Source organism: Balaenoptera acutorostrata, chromosome 17, assembly GCF_949987535.1.
Source record: "Balaenoptera acutorostrata chromosome 17, mBalAcu1.1, whole genome shotgun sequence".
Classification (NCBI taxonomy): domain Eukaryota; kingdom Metazoa; phylum Chordata; class Mammalia; order Artiodactyla; family Balaenopteridae; genus Balaenoptera; species Balaenoptera acutorostrata.
The window spans coordinates 46001202-46021834 of record NC_080080.1 but is presented as its reverse complement, the minus strand read 5'-3'; the positions used below and the strand labels follow the sequence as shown (position 1 = coordinate 46021834).

The 20633-nt window shown below is 36.6% G+C and overlaps 1 protein-coding gene across 1 annotated transcript in view; it reads right to left on the bottom strand.

Annotated features, from left to right (window-relative positions):
• The window catches only part of PIP4P2 (phosphatidylinositol-4,5-bisphosphate 4-phosphatase 2), an 84124-nt gene that overhangs the window by 49325 nt on the left and 14166 nt on the right, over positions 1-20633 (bottom strand). The window contains exon 2 of the mRNA XM_007177493.2: positions 12667-12815. Within this exon, the coding sequence (XP_007177555.1) occupies positions 12667-12815 (149 nt within the window). The remainder of the gene's footprint in view (positions 1-12666; positions 12816-20633) is intronic.

Genomic DNA, 20633 nt, shown 5'->3' with positions numbered 1-20633 from the left:
TCATTATTATAATATTTGTTATGTTGATCTGTGATCAGTGATCTTTGATGTTAGTACTGTGATTGTTTTGGAGTGCCACAAATTTTGCCCATATAAGACAGCAAACTTAATCGATGAATGTTGTATCTGTTCCGACTGCTCCACCTACTGACCCCTTCTCTCTCCCTCTCCTTGGGTCTCCCTATTCCCTGAGACACAACAATATTGAAATTAGGCCAGTTAATAACCCTACAATGGCCTCTAAGTATTGAAGTGAAAGGAAGATTCACACATCTCTCGTTTTAAATCAAAAGCTAGAAATGATTAAACTTAGTGAGGAAGGCTTGTCCAAAGCTAAGACAGGCCAAAAGCTAAGCCTCTTGCACAAAATAGCCAAGTTGTAAATGCAAAGGAAAAGTTCTCAAAGGAAACCAGAAGCGCTACTCCAGTAAACATACAAATGATAAGAAAGCAAAACGGTCATATTGCAGATATGGAGAAAGTTTTAGTGGTCTGGATAGACGATCAAACCAGATACAACATTCCCTTAAGCCAAAGCCTAATCCAGAGCAAGACCCTAACTCTATTCAATTCTATGAAGGCTAAGAGGTGACAAAACTGTAGAAGAAAAGTTCAAAGCTAGCAAAGGTTAGTTTATGAAGTTTAAAGAAAGGAGCCATCTCCATAAAATAAAATTGCAGGGTGAACTGCCAATGGCCCAGCACGCAAATTCCAGATATCAGGAGCAGCTCTGAGCTGGGAACTCTAATCCAAACTAATCTAACTCATTAGGTGCAAGTCCTCTGCACACAGTCCCTGAAGCTAGACTAAGGGTGAAAGAGGAGGTATAAATTCCATGAAAATAGAGACATTAGCTGTCAATCACATAGAGGTTAAAGGAAAGAATCTGAATCTGAATCCCAGCAGTCTGACTCCAGGGCTTGTGTGCTTAACTGCATAACCAACAGTATGTGTCATGCAAAACTGCAGAATTTTTCAATTCCTGTCCAAGATGGCAGAGTAGAAGGGCCTTCAGCTTACTTCTCGTGAGCAAACCAAAATCACAACTAACTGCTGAACAACCATTGATTAAGAAGACTGGAACCTACTAAAAAAGATATTTTACATCCAAAGACAGAAGAAGAACCAAAATAAGACAGTAGAAGGGGTGCACTCCTGATATAATCAAATTCCATACCCCCCCAGGTGTGCGGCCCACAAACTGGAGAACGATTATATCACAGAAGTTCTCCCATAGGAGTGAGAGTTCTAAGCCCCACATCAGGCTCCACAGCCTAGGGGTCTGGCATTGGAGGAGGAGACCTCAGACCATTTGGCTTTGAAGGCCAGCAGGACTTGATTGCAGGAGCTCCATAGGACTCCTGCAGAGACTTTGGAGACTCAGAAACAGAGACTCCACTCTTAGAGGGTGCATACAAGGTCCTGTGTGCACTGGTAGCCAGGGTAAAAGCAATGACTTCATAGTAGCCTGGGGCAGACCCACCTGCTGGTCTTGAAGGGTATTCTGGGGAGGTGGGAGGGTGGCTGTGGCTCACTCTGGGGACAACAACACTGGTGACAGTGTTACCAGGGGACATTTCATTGGCGTGAGCTCTCCTAGAGGCCAACATTTTGGCATCAAGTCCTGGTCCCACCCAACAGCCTGTAGGCTCCAGTGTTGGGATGTCTCAGGCCAAACAGGGTGGGAACACAGCTTCACCCATCAGCAAACAGGCTGCCTAAAGAATTCCTGAGCACACAGCTGCCTCTAGACACACCCCTTGATACGGCCCTACCCATCAGAAAGCCAAGACCCAGCTCCACCCACCAGTGGGCAGGCACTGGCCCCACCCACCAGGAAGCCTGCATAAGCCTCTAGACCAGCCTCACCCACAAGGAGGCAGACACCAGAAGCAAGAAACCACAATCCAGCAGCCAGTGGAACTGAGTCTACAAACACAGGTCAGAATCTACCCTGGGACCAGCTGGTCCCTGGCCCTCGGTGATGAGAGGGGACTGTACTACTGGGACACACAGGAAATCCCCTACAGATGGCCACTTCTCCAAGGTTGAGAAACATAAATAACCTTCCACATACATAAAAATACAAATAGAATTTTAGACAAAATGAGAAGACAGAGGAATATGTTCCAGACAAAGGAACAAGATAAAACCCCAGAAGAACAACTAAGTGAAGTAGAGATAGGCAAACTATCTTTAGAGCTACCCAAGAAAGAGTTCAGAGTAATGATAGTAAAGATGATCCAAGAACTCAGGAAAAGAATGGATGCTCAAGCAAGAACTTACAAGAACTTTTTAACAAAGAGTTAGAAAATATAAAGAACAACCAAACAGAGTTGAAGAAATCAAAAATGAAAAACACACTAGAAAGAATCAATAGCAGAATAAATGAGGCAGAAGAACAGACAAGTGAGCTGGAAGACAGAATGGTGGAAATCACTGCTGTGGAACAGAATAAAGAAAATAGAATGAAAAGAAATAAAGACAGTTTAAGAGATCTCTGGGGCAACATCAAATGTACCAACACTTGCAATATTGAGGTCCCAGAAGGAGAAGACAGAGACAATGGGCCTGAGAAAATATTTGATGAGATAATAGCTGAAAACTTCCCTAACATGGGACAGGAAACAGGAACCCAAGTCCATAAAACCACAGAGAGTCCCATACAGGATTAACCCAAGGAGGAACACACCAAGACACATAATAACTGAACTGATAAAAGTTACAGATAAAGAGAAAATATTAAAAGCAACAAGGGAAAAGCAATAAATATCATACAAGGGAATCCCCAAAAGACTATCAGCTGATTTTTCAGTGAAAACACTACAGGACAGAAGGGAATGGCATGATATATTTAAAGTGATGAAAGGGGAAAAACCTACAACCAAGAACACTCTACCCAGCAAGGGTCTCATTCAGATTTGACAGAGAAATCAAAAGCTTTACAGACAAGCAAAGTTAAAAGAATTCAGCACCACCAAAACCAATTTTACAACAAAAGCTAAAGGAACTTCCCTAGGCAGAAAAGAAAAGCCCACAACTAGAAACAAGAAAATTATGAAATGGGAAAGCTCACTGGTAAAGGCAAGCATAAAGTAAAGGGAGAAAATTATCCACACACAAATATGATATCAAGACAAGTAATCATAAGAGGAGAGTACAAATGCAGGATATTTGTAATGCATTTAAAATTAAGAGACCAGCAACTTAAAACAATCATGTATATATAGAGAGACTGCTATATCAAAACCTCATAGTAACCACAAATCAAACATCTATAATAGAAACACATACCAACAAGGAAAAGAAATCCAACAAACACTAAAGTTAGTCATCAAATCACAAGAGAAGAGAACAAAAGAGGCAAGGAAGAAAAAAGACTTAAAAAAAATCCAAAACAATGAACAAAATGGCAATAAGAACATATATATTGATAATTACCTAAAATGTAAACAGATTAAATGCTCCAACCAAAAGACATACACTGCCTGAATGGATAAAAAACAAGACCCATATATATGTTGTCTACAACAGAGACCCACTTCAGATCTAGGGACAAATACAGACTGAAAGTGAGGGGATGGCAAAAGGTATTCCATGCAAATGGAAATCAAAAGAAAGATGGAGTAGCAATACTCACATCAGACAAAATTAGACTTTAAAATAAAGACTGCTACAAGAGACAAAGAAGGACACTACATAATGATCAAGGGATCATTGTAAGAAGATATAACAATTTTAAATATATATTCACCTAACACAGGAGCACCTCAATATATAAGACATATGCTAACAGCCATAAAAGGAGAAATTGACAGTAACACAATAATAGTGGGAGACTTTAACACCCCAGTTTCATCAATGGACAGATCATCCAGAAAGAAAATCAATAAAGAAACACAGGCCTTAAATGACACATTAGACCAGATGCACTTAATTGATATCTATAGAGCATTCCATCCAAAAACAGCAGAATACATTCTTTTCAAGTGCACATGGAACATTCCCCAGGATAGATCAAATGCTGGGCCACAAAGCAAGACTTGGTAAAGTTAAGAAAATTGAAATCATATCAAGCCTCTTTTCCAACCACAACACTGTGAGATTAGAAATCAACTACAAGAAAAATACTGCAGAAACCACAAATACATGGAGGCTAAACAATAGGCTACTAAACAACCAATGGATCACTGATGAAAAAAAGAAGAAATCAAAAAATACCTAGAGATAAATGAAAACAAAGACACAATGATCTAAAATCTATGGGATGCAGCAAAAGCAGTTCTAAGAGGGAAGTTTATAGAGATACAAGCTTATCTCAGGAAAAATCTCAAACAAACAATCTAACCTTACACTTAAAGCAACTAGAGAAAGAACAAACAAAACCCATAGTTAGTAGAGGAAAGAAATCAAAGAGATCAGAGCAGAAATAAATGAAATAGAGATGAAGAAAACAATAGAAAAGATCAATGAAACTAAAATCTGATTCTTTGAAAAGATAAATAAAATTGATAAACCTTTAGCCAGACTCATCAAGAAAAGAAGGGAGAGAGGCCAAATCAATAAAATTAGAAATGAAAAACAGAAGTTACAATGGACACCACAGAAATACAAAGGACCGTAAAAGACTAGTACAAGCAATTATATGCCAAGAAAATGGAAACTTAGAAGAAACAGACACATTCTTAGACAGGTACAATCTTCCAAGACTGAACCTGGAAGAAATAGAAAATATAAACAGACCAATTACAACTACTGAGATTGAATCTGTGATTTAAAAACTCCCAACAGACAAAAGTCCAGGACCAGATGGCTTCACAGGCAAATTATATCAAACATTTACAGAAAAGTTAACACTATCCTTCTGAAACTGTTCCAAAAAACTGCAGAGGAAAGAACACTTTCAAACATTCTATGATGCCACCATCACCCTGATACCAAAACCAGACAAAGATACCACAAAAAAAGAAAATTACCCGCCAATATCACTGATGAACTTAGACACAAAAATTCTTAACAAAATATTAGCAAACTGAATCCAACAATACATTTAAAGGATCATACCCCATGATCAAGTGGGATTTATCCCAGGGATGCAGGGATTTTGAATACACACAAATCAATCACTGTGATACACCACATGAACAAATTGAAGAATAAAAACCATATGATCATCTCAATAGATGCAGATAAAGCTTTAGACAAAATTCAACACCCAGTTATGATAAAAACTCTCCAGAAAGTGGGCATAGAGGAAACATACCTCAACATAATAAAGGCCAAATATGACAAACCTACAGCTAACATCATACTCAACGGTGAAAGCTGAAAGCATTTCCTCTAAGATCAGGAACAAGACAAGGATGTCCACTCTCATCAGTTTTTTTTCAATATAGTTTTGGAAGTCCTAGCCATGGCAATCAGAGAAGAAAAAGAAAGAAAAGGAATCCAAATTGGAAAGGAAGAAGTAAAACTGTTACTGCAGATGACATGATACTATACAAAGAAAATCCTAGATATGCTACCAGAAAACTATCAGAGCTCATTAATGAATTCGGTGAAGTTGCAGGATACAGAATTAAAACACAGAAATCTGTTGAATTTTTAGACACTAACAATGAAAAATCAGAAAGAGAAATTAAGGAAACAATCCCATTTACCACTGCATCAAAAGGAATAAAATACCTAGGCATAAACCTATCTAAGGAGGCAAAAGACCTGTACTCTGAAAACTCTAAGATACTAAAGAAAGAAATCAAAGATGACACAAACAGATGGAAAGATATACCATGTTTTTGGATTAGAAGAATTTATATTTTCAAAATGACTATACTACCCAAAGCAATCTACAGATTCAATGCAATCCCCATCAAATTACCAATGGCATTTTTCACAAAACTGGAACAAAAATTTTTTTTAATTTGTATGGAAACACAAAAGACCCCAAATAGTCAAAGAAATCTTGAGAAAGAAAAATAGAGCTGGAGGAATCGGGCTTCCTGAATTCAGAGTATACTACAAAGCTATGGTAATCAAGACAGTATGGTACTGGCACAGAAACAGAAATTTAGATCAATGGAACAGGATAGAAAGCCCAGAAATAAACCCATGCACCTATGGTCAATTAATCTATGACAAAGGAGGCAAGGCTATACAATGGAGGAAAAACTGTCTCTTCAATAAATGGTATTTGGAAAACTGGACAGCTACATTAAAAAAAAAATGAAATTAGGACATTCTTTAACACCACACAGAAAAATAAACTCAAAATGGATTAAAGACCTCAATGTAACAACAGATACTATAAAACTCTTAGAGGAAAACATAGGCAGAACGCTCTGACATAAATTGCAGCAGTATCTTTTCTGAGCCGACTCTTAGAGTAATGGAAATAAAAACAAAAATAAATAAATGGGACCTAATTAAACTTAAAAGCTTTTGCACAGCAAAGGAAATCATAGACAAAATTAAAAGACAACCCACAGAATGGGAGAAAATATTTGCAAATGATGCAACAGACAAGGGATTAGTCTCCAAAATTTACAAACAGCTCATGTGGCTCAATATCAAAAAACAAACAACCCAGTCAAGAAATGGGCAGAAGACCTAAATAGACATTTCTCCACAAAAGACATACAGATGGCCAAGAGGCACATGAAAAGATGCTCAACATCACTAATTACTAGAGAAATGCAAGTCAAAACTACAATGAGATATCACCCCACACATGTCAGAATGGCCATCATCTAATGTAATTAATTTTTTTTATCTTGATCTTTTGTTAGCACTTTTATGAGTTCATCAGTTTTTCATTAGAGTTCTGAAAATGCTTATTCATTCAGTTCAGCAGTACAGTTATCAGAAACCTGTACTTGTCAGAGTCTTTTCTATGAATTCCTTGAAGATGAACCCCTTTTATAGGAACATATTTGCAAAAGCATCAGAGTACACCCAGAACTGTCTGTAAATGACAAAAGACTTAAAAATGACCACAGTTAAAGATTTGATGAAAGTTCATAATAGTGCAATTGACAAGGAAATTTAGTTATTTCTGAGACATACATTTTAAAGTAATAACTAGAATTATGACTTATAACATTATACCAGAACATATAAGATTTTTAGAAATTTCATGTAATGTCTGAAACATTTATATTAACATATTTCCATACAAATAACCCAATGAAAGTTTAGTATTAGTTGTTTTGTTTGTTTGTTTGTTTATACTGCAGGTTCTTATTAGTCATCAATTTTATACACATCAGTGTATACATGTCAATCCCAATCGCCCAGCTCAGCACACCACCATCCCCACCCCACCGCAGTTTTCTCCCCTTGGTGTCCGTATGTCTGTTCTCTACGTTTGTGTCTCAACTTCTGCCCTGCAAACCGGCTCATCTGTACCATTTTTCTAGTTTCCACATACATGCATTAATATACGATATTTGTTTTTCTCTTTTTGACTTACTCCACTCTGTATGACAGTCTCTAGATCCATCCACGTATCAACAAATGACTCAATTTCATTCCTTTTTATGGCTGAGTAATATTCCATTGTATATATGTACCACAACTTCTTTATCCATTCGTCTGTCGATGGGCATTTAGGTTGCTTCCATGTCCTGGTTATTGTAAATAGTGCTGCAATGAACATTGGGGTGCATGTGTCTTTTTGAATTATGGTTTTCTCTGGGTATACGCCCAGTAGTGGGATTGCTGGATCATATGGTAAATCTATTTTTAGTTTTTTAAGGAACCTCCATACTGTTCTCCATAGTGGCTGTATCAATTTACAGAATAGCCATCATCAAAAAGACTACAAATAATAAATGCTGGAGAGGGTGTGGAGAAAAAACCCTCCTACACTGTTAAAGGGAATGTAAATTGGTGAAGCCACTATGGAGAACAGTACGGAGATTCACTTAAAACTAAAAGTAGAGCTACCACATGATCCTGCAATCCCACCCCTGGGCATATATCCAGAGAAAACCATAATTTGGAAAGATACATGCACCCCAATGTTCATTTCAGCACTATTTACAACAGCCAAGACATGGAAGTAAACTAATTGTCCATCAGATGACAGATGAATGGATAAAGAAAATGTTGTATATTGGAATGGAAAGTTACTCAGCCATTAAAAAGAATGAAATAATGCCATTTGCAGCAACATGGATGGCCCTAGAGATTATCATACTAAAGTGAATAAATCAGACAGAGAAAGACCCATAGCATATAATATTGCTTATATGTGGAATCTAAAAGAAAAGAACTTATATACAAAATATAATTAGACCCACAGACATAGAAAACAAACTTATGGTTTCCAAAGTGGAAACGGGGATGAGGGATAAATTAGGAGTTTGGGATTAACATACACATACATACTAATCATAAAATAACCAACAAGGGCCAACTATATAGCACAGGGAACTATATTCAATATTTTGTAATAACTTATAAGGTAAATGAATCCAAAAAGGAATATATATATGCGTGTGTGTGTTTGTGTGTGTGTACATATGAATCACTTTGCTGTACACCTGAAACTAACACAACATTGTAAATCAACTATACTTCAATTAAAAAAAAATGCAAGGTGAAATTGCAAGTTCTGATGTTGAAGCTGCAGTGAGTTATTCAGAAAATCTAGCTATGCTAATTAAGAAAGGTGGCTACACTAAATATTTTCAGTGTAGATGAAAAGCCTTTTAGTGGAAGAAAATGCCATCTAGGACCTTCATAGTTAAAGAGGAGAAGTCAATGTCTAGTTTCAAAGCTTCAAAGGACAGGCTGACTCTCTTGTTAGGGGCTGATGCAGCTGGTGACTTTAAGTTGAAGCTAATGCTCATTTACCATTCTGAAAATCCTAGGGCCCTTAAAGAATTATGCTAAACTACTCTGCCACTACACTATAAATAGAGAAAGTCTGGATGACAGCACATCTGTTTACAATATGGTTTACTGAGCATTTTAAGGCCACTGTTGAGACCTACCGCTGAGAAAAAAAAATTCCTTTCAAAATATTACTGCTCATTGATAATGCACCTGGTGACCCAAGAGCTCTTATGGAGATATACAATGAGATTAATGTTTTCACGCCTGCTAACACAACATTCATTCTGCAACCCATGGATCAAGGAGTAATTTTGACTTTCAGGTTTCATTTTTTATGAAATAGATTTCATAAGGCTGCCATAGATAGTGATCCCTCTGATAGATCTGTGCAAAGTAAACTGAAAACCCTCTGGAAAGGATTCACCATTCTAGATGCATTAAGAACATTCATGATTCATGGGAAGAAGTCAAAATACCAAAATTAACAGGAATTTGAAGAAGTTTATTCTAACCCTCACGGATGACTTTGAGGTGTTCAATTTCAGTGGAGGAAGAAAATGCAGAAGTGGTGGAAATAGCAAGAGAACTAGAATTAGAAGTGGAACCTGAAGATGTGACTGAATTGCTGCCATCTGATGATAAAACTTTAACGGATAGGAGTTGCTTTTTATGGATAAGCAAATAAAATTGGTTTCTTGACATGTAATCTATTACTGGTGAAGATACTGTGAAGATTGTTAAAATGACAACAAAGTATTTAGAATATTACATAAATTTAGTTGATAAAGCAGCCACAGGGTTTGAAAGGATCGACTCCAATTTTGTAAGACGTTCTACTGTGGGTAAAATGCTACCAAACTGCATTGTGTGTTACAGAGAAATGGTTCATGAAAGGAAGAATTGATTGATGCAGTGAACTTCACTGTTGTCTTATTTTAAGTAATTACCACAGACACCCCAACCTTCAGCAAGCACCTCCATGATCAGTCAGCAGCCATCAAAAGGGAGTCAAGATGCTTCACCAGCAAAAAGATTATGACTTGCTGAAGGCTCAGATGATGGTTAACATTTTTTAGCAATAAAGTATTTTTTTAATTAAGATATATCCTTTTTTTAGACATAATGCTATTGCACACTTACAGAATAGTGTAAACATAACTTTTATTTGCACTGGAAACCAAAAAATTTGTGTGACTTGCTTTATTGCAATATTTGCTTTATTGCAGTAGTCTGGAACTGACCCTGTAATGTCTCTGAGGTAGCCTGTATTTTATTCCCACCATACTTCTAGACCTCAATTCTCTCATTTGTAAAACAAGATGATTGAACTGGAAGATTTCAAGCACTGGTCCTCAGTTCCAGCCCACACCATGTCATGTCTGGTCTACAGTAAAACGATGGGGTGGGGGGCAGCACGGGAGATGACATTGTTCATATGCATAGGTTTTAATAGTCTTACTTGGCAAAATAATCTTACATGTTCCAGGAACTGTGCTGGGCACTTTACCCCTGTAATCCCAACAGCAGCCCTAAGAGGTAGGTATTATTACTATTATACCTCTTTACATGAAGAACCACAGTTTAGAGAAGTCCCCAAGGATATATAGCTACTAAGTGGCAGATTCAAACCCCAGTCTATTAGTCTCCAAATCTCAGACTCAATCAAGTATGCAGCCAACTAGCTCCACTCTTTCTCCAGGACTTCTCAAATTTTCCATTAACTAGTCATAGATATTGCTTCTCCTTTTAACCTTAAATTCTGTGTTCTCCAAGTGTTGCTAAAACTTGTCCATATTCTTTCTCTCTCTCTCTCTCATATACAGACACACACACACAGACACACACACACACACACACACACACACACAACACACACCTTACTTCCCTTCTTAATTCTATCTACTGAAGTAAAAAGGACTTTTATTAACCTTGATTTTTTTTTTTGTTATGTTTTATTTCTTTCAATCTCCACAGGAATGTCCAGTTCCTGTTAAAGGTGGCTACCCAAGAGAATAGACACACTGACATCCTGTTTTAGGTGACATGAGGAGAATGAATAACAGTTAAATTGAGTAGGAAACAGTGATAGTGAACATAAGAGAATTGTTCTCTTGGGCCCTGGTCCACTATCAGTCTATTATATCTATTCTTTTCAACATAGAATTTCTCCAGAGAAGCTGCCAGTTGCCTAACACCTACCTCTTCATTCATAAATTTAAGATCACATTACACTGTAAACATTAGCAGGTCATATGTTACAGCATTCCTCAAAGGCTTTTTTTTTTTCAATTTTTTCTTCCCTTGTAATGTTACTAATTCCATACAAGGCAATCTGATTAAATACTATTCATAGTCTCTAGAATATTCACAATTTTTTACATGTCTTTACTTAACAGGGGTAGTAATGATATAAAAATTTCAGCACAATTTTCTTTATGTCCAAAAGTAGCTAGCTTATTTGTAGCCAAATTTTATTGACCCTATATGAACTCATCACTTCTAAGTAACCAGATTGAGGCTGCTGGCTAAATCCATAGTGACTTTGAGATTCTTGCATAATTGACCTACTCTGTTGTGTTTACTTCCACATGTAAATATAAAGCTTAAATCTCCTTTCTTTCTTCTCATTAAAGAACAAAGTTTGTATGGGTGAAGGAAGAGGTGAAAAAATTCAACACTAATGCCAAATCCAAGGAAGCCTTTAAGACACTGGTATTTTTTTTTTTAAATGCTATTTGTGTCTAACAATTCTTATTTGCTTGCCAACTTTAAAAGGAGCACTAAGGAAGTTGATATTAATGAAACTTACTATTTAAGTGTTCAACTGAAAAAGAAAATAGCTAGTTTTGTAGGTATCACCTATTTACACAATAAAGTTCTCTAAAAGATGTCCCTTATAGAAAAAGTATTTACAATGATATATATTGCTTCCTGACTTAAGGTTTTATCTTATGATTTTTCCATAAAACATATAATAAAGCCCCCAGTATTCATCTTTCAAGGTTCTTAGAGATACAGTAATCATTGGCTGACTTTTTTTTTAGGCTTTTTCTAAAGAGGAAAAACTACAAATACCAAAAATTAAATTAATATTTAATTTCAAGTTTTGAGACAGATTGAAATTTTTAAAATAAAGCCTAACCATTAAAGTAGAAATATATTTAATTTAACCAGTATACTCTTTACCAGTTTATTACTTAAAACTGTAAAAATCCTACTTAAGATTTAGTTGCTCTTCTCAAAGTTCAGTAAAAAAATATGCCCTTCAAGTTTTTTTTGAATATTTCACTGAATTAATATCAAATAAATGGAATAATATACCAAGCTGTTAATAAACACTTCGACACAAATGTCAATAATAAATGCACAATCACGAAAGCCCAGAAAAACTATACCGACATCCTACAGACGTAAAACAAGTTTAAATAATTTTCTACATAATAAGTACAAAGTCCACATTTGTAGTGAACTTCAGTATATTTCATTTTAGTGAAAATCAGAATGGATTTCGTTGAGATGAGGATAGACACTGAAGATAATTGTAAATAACTGTCCATGGTCAGTCTCATTTTAGAAAGTAAAGAGCCAAATGGCATTACATGTAAATTCATCATGAAATTTTCATAATGAAGTTAGCTTTAAACACCTGGAGGCATCCTTGTATGATAAAAGAGAAATAGCCAGAGGGAAGAAAGAAAGGATAAAAAAAAAATGGCCATTTCTGTATCCAGCCCACATCTACTTGTAAGTAACATTATTGGAGTACTTTTTTAGGGAGAAGATGTCAGATAATAATTTCTGCTTTTATTAATGAATATCTCCACTTACCGTAGCTTCATTGCAAACCGTGCACTTAACCACATGCTGGTGAAGCTTGCCATCCAAATTGATGAGAGATTGGCACACGCGGCAGTTTATTACTGGAATACCACTGGCATCTGGACTGGCAATGGCTGTGTACGGAGGTGGGAGTTCCGCTAAAAAGATATTAGCCACTGAATCAGAGTCTCAGAGATATTACGGCTGGTTTCAGCAAACAAGCAATAGAAGTAAAGTAGGAAAACTATCAAAATTTCTCCTGTTCTTTATGTTTTTAAAGGTGGTCAACATAATATAGTTTCAGAGCAGAAACACATATAGGACTATATTGTGAAGTAGAGTAATTCTTAGCTCCTAAAATCCAAATCACACCTGCCTAGGTTTACACATTTTATTAACCTATACTCAAAATATCCACTCCATTTCTATGTGCAAATTCATAGAGTTTGTAATAGGAAGGTGATAATTTATGCCTAAAATAAAAATCTTACACTAATGATCTGACTCCCAAGAAATAGAAATAGTCAATGAGGACAAAGCTTTAAAATCACTTACATATAAACATATACATACATTGTGTAGTTGTCGTGCTCTGTTTATACTAGAACCAGTGTAAAACTGCTGAGTATGACAAGAACAAAATAGAGTTTTGGTGGCAGTCAAGGAGAGACAAAAATGAACCCAGGAAATCTAAACATATCAACATGGAACATGTTCTAATTAGAATGGAATTATGCTATTTTCAGACAAAAAACAAGAATGAAGTAAATTTAACAATTTTTGTCTCAAACTTTCACCTAACATTAAAAATCTAGGAAATGTATCAAAGTATTTATGGGTAAAAAATATATTGTCTGGAATTTAATTTAAATACTCCAAGAAAAAAATGGGTTAATAGATGCAACAAGAGTAGCAAAATGCCTATATTTATGAATATAAAGACACAGAAGGTCATTTTGTTCTTACTACTTTTGTGTATGTTTGAAAATTCTGAGAATACAAAGATACACACACACACACACACACACACACACACACACACACACACACTGCTTTTTGAGAGTCCTTAAGTAGACTGATTGGGTGATTGGGTAGAGGGTAGAAGCCCAATTTCGGAATTGTGTTCATCTACCAGAAGTATATATTTGTTACAAAAGTTAGAGAAAAAGAATCTAGATATACTATTCCAGAATGGGATTTCTAAAGGGGACTGCCTAGCCTCATTTTGTAGCTATCTTATTTACAGGCATAGGAGCCCCTTTCAAGGTAAGATATTGTCATAGTCCATCTAGAAAAGGCTACACCTCAACACATGATTGAATCCCCACTAAAGAGAATTGATAGTTCAAGGGTCACTGCTGTGACACTATAAAATACAATAACAATACCTAATCATGAAAAGAGCTATTTTTGAAATAGAGATTTTTCTATCCACTGGATTAGATTCTGAACTCTATGATAGTCTGAAATGAGTTAGAGCACAACACATTATGGTATATTTAAAATCCACATATTACCACCTGGCATCCTTGGGGTATATCATGTAGATTTTTTAGACTTGCAAAGAATTAGCAACAAATGTTATCCATTCAAATATTCATAATAAACCAAATTTCTGCAGCAGCCAAGGCTCTGAAAGAGGCCACATTGAAATGACAATATGCACACATCCCTGGGAGTCTTATACCAGAACACTGTCAAACACTGAACTTAAAAAGAAGCTATAGATGTCTAAATTATAAAAATAGTTTTATAATTTATAAAACTATAAATTAGGCACATGAAAAACTTCTCAGCATCACTAATTATTAGAGAAATGCAAATCAAAACTACAGTGAGGTATCACCTCACACCAGTTAGAATGGGCATCATCAGAAAATCTACAAACAAATGCTGGAGAGGGTGTGGAGAAAAGGAAACCCTCTTGCACTGTTGGTGGGAATGTAAATTGATACAGCCACTATGGAGAACAGTATGGAGGTTCCTTAAAAAGCTAAAAATGGAATTACCATATGACCCAGCAATCCCACTACTGGACATATACCCAGAGAAAACCATAATTCAAAAAGACACATGCACCCCAATGTTCAATTGCAGCACTATTTACAATAGCCAGGTCATGGAAGCAATCTAAATGCCCATCGACAGACGAATGGATAAAGAAGATGTGATACATATATACAATGGAATATTACTCAGCCAAAAAAATTTGGGTCATTTGTAGAGACATGGACGGCCATAGAGACTGCCATACAGAGTGAAGTAAGTGAGAAAGAGAAAAATACCGTATATTAATGCATATATGTGGAATCTAGAAAAATGGTACAGGTGAACTGGTTTGCAAGGCAGAAATAGAGACACAGATGTAGAGAACAAATGTATGGACACCAAGGGTGGTGGGGGTGGGATGAATTGGGAGACTGTGATTGACATATATACACTAATATGTATAAAACAGACAAGTAATAAGAACGTGCTCTATAAAAAATAATAAATGAAATTCAAAAAACAAAAAACAAACAAACAAAAGATAGTTTTAAATCCTTGAAAGAATTTAAGGTTGATGCAGAATTACCTGTAATGTATTAATCAAGAAGAAAAAACAGGTTAAAGGATCAATGTGTCAAAATACATTTGAGCCTGTGCAATTTGCAGATTATCAGATCTCAGTAAAGAAGGTATTGTTCTGGGAAAAAGCATACACACCTCACTAGAAGTTCAAGACACACAGCCTGGTGTGTAATAACAAATACTTTTTTAAAATAATTATTAGCAATAGCATTATTAATAAAAGTTTCTTCTTTTGCCTTTTCCTTGAGTCATAAAGTAACATGAAGTAGGTCTCCCATTAATTCCAGGTTTCCACCTTACATAGTGTGATAGAAAAGAAATTTAAAGACAAGACAATTTCACAAAGAAAACAAGGGCATTGAGGGTGAGGGGAAGAGGCCACACATTGCAGCTACATATAAGGATGGTAAAACCCATTCACTCCAACAGGCAAAAGTTTTGCTCAATGGAATCTCCTAAACATTTTAATGGTTGATCTTATTTAGTTCTGATACATTTGAAGTGTATCAGAACAAACAAAACCTTGTGAACTTTTCCTCTAAAATTTGTACTATGTAATTTTTAACCTGTTAAAAAAGAAAAGCTTTCAATGACAAAAATATGCCAGAATCTTCTGGAGGCTTGGGAAGTGGAAGGAGGGGGAAAGAATGAGTGAGGATTAGAAGTCTAAAATGGGAGAGACTATAAGCTCCATGAGGCCAAGGTCCTGTTTGGCTTGTTCAAGACTGATACAGCACTTGTTATAGTGCTTGGTCTATGACAGATGCTCACTCAATATTTATTGAATGGATGATGGATGAATAAATGAATGAATAAGTGAATCACTGAAATTTATCAGGCTCATCTATTTCTCCTGGGAAAATGATACTAAGTATATTACCACTACTCTCCTTGAAGAGGAGCTAGGGTCCTAGCAGGGGAGCACAGCATGACTGAAAAAAAGGCTCTCTTCTATATATAGAATACCCTCTCCAAATCATGCACTGAGAGAGGGAAGTGGACAGGGGACACTGGCCTGGCCCACCAGATAAGTACAATCAATCCAAGAGATCAGTAGAATGACAGATGTTGCAGCCTAACTGCTCCACTAAACAGTGCTTTCAGGCCTATAATTTCAATTTTCTGTCCATTAATTACTTTAGCACTAAACTGATTTAGAGATATTTCTTGTACTTTTATCCCAAGGAAACCTTGACCTACAACTCCATCTCCTCTTGTAAAGGACTTGTAATTCCAGAAATTTATTTCACTGCCAGTAAACCTGCAATAATTAGCAACTTAGATTGTTCATTTTGTCTCTTTTCACTTTAAAACAGTCAACAGATCACCTCTATTACACCTATTTTAAATTTCTGCCCTGGATAAAAAGTCCACTGTAATCTCAGAACTTGGGATCATTGGATATTAAGAGTCACAAAAGTTCTTCATTTTGGAAGAGTCTTGTTATTTAAACAATGATCATTTTCTCTATGGGGTTTGCCTAAGTGAAAAATCTTTTTTCTCCATGTGAGCAGTATTTGTTAGACCAGTAGTCCTCAAACCTGAAAAACCCCCTCAAAGTTCCAGAGTTATACAGAATTAGAAAGTCAAGCAATCTTAGTCTAGTATTTAGTCTAATTTCTTCATTTTATGGAAGAGAAAACTGAAGACCAGAGATTCTGACTTCTTAGTAGACTTTTATACAGCACTTCAGCAAAGCCAAGAGCTGACTCTTCTCCCAGAGGTCACTCCATAATGACAGCTGCCTCTCTTAATGAATAATGATTTAATATAGGGAAAAGATGTAAGGACTAATGGGGATTCTGCACAAATACTTAGACAAGAATCAGATCTGAGTTAAAGGGGATTAGGAGGAGGAGAAAGAATAGTCAGGGAAAATGAAAATTGAATATAATATGAAGAAAGAATTAGTTCATGATAAAAGATTCACAGAAAAACTGAGACTCATAAAAGAGACAAGACAAAATAACATAGATCACAAGGCATACATAATGGTCTTCCTTAAAACACTCAAAAGGAACCATTATTATTCTATAAACCCACAAGTGATCAAATTACACTTTCCCATCATAAACATCAACCTAATTTATCTATTTTATGCCCAAAAGCCCCTCTTTCCTGCTAATTCATCCTGGTGTAATAATCCATACTTCATTTTTTACCAGATATACCCAGATATAGCATTTTAAAGGTTGAAAATGTTTTGCTGGATAGCTCTGATCTTTATTATCTCTGTTATTCCTTTATAAATCTCTGCAGTGACAGTATTTTCCAGTTTAATTTGCTTACTTCACTAATACAGCCTTTATATGCAGTTCTTCTGGCCCTTGACAAAGATGTACCAAAATTGAAAAATGACATCAGATTAAAATGAGAGATAATTTAGAACACTATGATTATAGGATGAGCAAGAAAAGTATAAAGGACCAGCCTGTGAGGAAAGCTTTGGCTTTTTCTCCTCCATAGGATTTTTGTGGAGAGTATGGTTAGGGACAGGTTGTGCTTGGCTGCTATGGGATATCTACTTCCTGTGTAAAACCTCTCCAGTCCAGTTCAACACAAAGAAAGGGAAGACCACCTTCTGTTCCTCCCCTCTCTGAAACCAAAGAAATAAAACTATTCCAGGAGACTCTTAGATTCTTCTAGAACCATTATACCCTCATAAGGATCTATCTCGCTAAAGTCAGTTTGGAAGATAAATGTGCCAGCTATTAGGCTACCGACTCTCAGCTCCAAATCCACCCTTCTATGCTTTGTCATGCTGGAGCTAAAACTCTACAAACCACATTTTTTCTTTGCCAGCTGGCTGCAGGTTATGTTTTGTTAATAGCAGGTGATAAACAGAACCTGCAAGGTTGAAGGAGGAAGAAGGGACTTGTAGCCCTTTCTCCAGGTGTACAAAATCTTTCTCCAGGACTCAGAGACATCACCACCAGTGGGCTGGTGCCTCTGAGAATTCATGTTTCAGTTATGTTCCTCTAAATTGCTAAATTTTAATAATCCTAATCTCTTCCCTTTGTTCTCACAGCCCTAGAGGTAATAGCTGCTTCCTGCATTTAATACCTATTTGATAAGTTAGAGTAATATCTTTACCTTTTAGTTACCTACTTAACAACTTTATACCGAATTAATTCTTTCTGTTATGTTATATTGTTTGGTTTCTATCTTCACGTCCTAACTGTTATAAAACTCATACCAGGTGTAATCCCAGGAAACAGACCCTCAAAAATGGGACTGGAGAAATGGGTGGGTCATGCCTTGGGCTTGAATGCAGTGCTGAGCTCCTTTACCAGTGAGACATGGTATGGTAGTGATTGATGGCATGCAGTGGCATCCTGGTGAATCAGATTATCTCCTGTAGATGATTGTGATATTTGAGGCTCCTTTACTTGACCATTATGGCAGTAATAATTACTGTGTGGATTGTGATATGGGGTAAAATGAGAAGCTCAGGTCTTTAAACTCTCAGCACAAGTCATGGTCAGAGAACTTCTATTGCAGCCCTAAAAATACTGCTTATTTCTAATTGTCACAGGGCTTATATTGCTGAAAATCTAACACAAAATTTAATTGTATAGATAGCTAAATTATAAGGTCAGGGAAACCCACAGCCTTACCAAGTCTGCCATGTGAAACTTAGGACACTGATTGCAAAGAAGTGGAACTCTGAAACTTGGAATGGGGCCATCTAGTTGTACCCAAACAGAGCTGAGAATCTTACACTCCTGAGTCACTCTGAGCCTCCCCTGTGAGTGGAACACAACATTTCTTCTTATGTCTGAGAATATGAGCCTCCTTTTAATGGAAAACTGTAATAAGCTCACCTGAAGTGGTTGTCTTACAAGGAGACGACCATTTTCCTTAAGACCCATCATCAAACCCCTTGTTGCCTCAAGACCCATAAACTAGGATCAGATCTCAACAAGCTTTAGGAGGACAAGTACAAAGTGTGACTCAGAAAGAAGCAACTAATACATCAAGAGAATTGCAATGTTTTGATAATATATATTGTCAGAAACCTGGAGAATATGTGTGGGAGTGAATCTTATGGGGGTTAAAGCAAAGAGGATGGAATATAACACTGAGTTGAGCCAAATTTAATAATCCAGGTGTACTTGACAAATGTTCTGGTTTCAATGTTTGTTTTAAATCTGGAAGTGGCTCTATCAGTTTACTTGTTGGTTTGATGAGACTTGGCCTTACATTCAATGAGGTTGAAATGTCAAAACATCCCTAGCATGATGCAGAAGAAGCAATCAAAGGTTTAAAGAGTCAGGAATGTTAGAGTGAGTTTATCATATGAAATCTGCATCCCACACCCCACTACATCCCCTGAGAGGACCCAGAGGATATGCCTTTAACTAAGGCATTGATTTATACATTATTTAGGGGAACACAAGCATTCTGCTGTGGTGGCTCTCCTACATAGACCAGGCATTACAGTGCAGGATGACTCCAACTGAGATCATGGAATCCCAGAGTAACAGAGGCCAAATGGCAGCACTTAAAAGTCAAAGAAAAAGTGGGTACATTTAATGTAATGGGAAATAGTGGATATTAGAAAATTTTGATCCATAAGGACATTTGGCAGAGGCTCATTGAAATAAGCCTAAGAATGAAATGGATGGGTAACCTACACAAATGTTACTTGGTTATATATAATAGAAAAATCTAGGTCTTAAAACCAGCAACCTGACTTGAGTAGCCACAGTGATGAGTCATAGTTTTTCAACCAGTTTCCAACAAAGCCAAGTTCACAGACCCAGAGCATCTTTATTGAAGGTTTGTTGATGCCTCTGACGAATGATCCAGCGACACTACTATAAGTATATATTATAAATCTCCAAGTCTCCCCTAAAGACCTGAGATCATTTACTAGAGTGACTCTTCACTGGGGAAAAAGAAAATACCCAGATATTTCAGGTATCACTAGAAACTGGCTCGTAAATGGTGCTAATTCCTGACTCAAAACTCCAATGTGGGCGACCTGTCAGAGAAGTTATAGATGGCCATCAGGTTACAGATGGAGTCTTGCCCCAGATCCACCCATAGTGGTCCCAGTAAATCTGGGTACCCACGCTGAAGTTATTTCCCCAGTTTCTGAATATATTATTGGAACAGACATTCTTGTCAACCAGCAAATACCTAAATTGGTTCTCTGGCCCATAGATTAAGGTAGGAAGGGTCACATAGAGGGTCCCTGGATCTTCTAACAAGAGCAGCTCCACATTATCTGGGAGGACTACAGAGACAGTGCTACTATGAAAGATGTAGGAGTGGTAATAACTGTCACATCTTCATTCAACTCACTCATTTTCTAAGTTTGACTTCTGCTCCAGGGCAATTCTAGTTTTGTAACTGAGGAGATGTGCTATAAGCCCCCTCTATGAGCTCTGATGACAGAG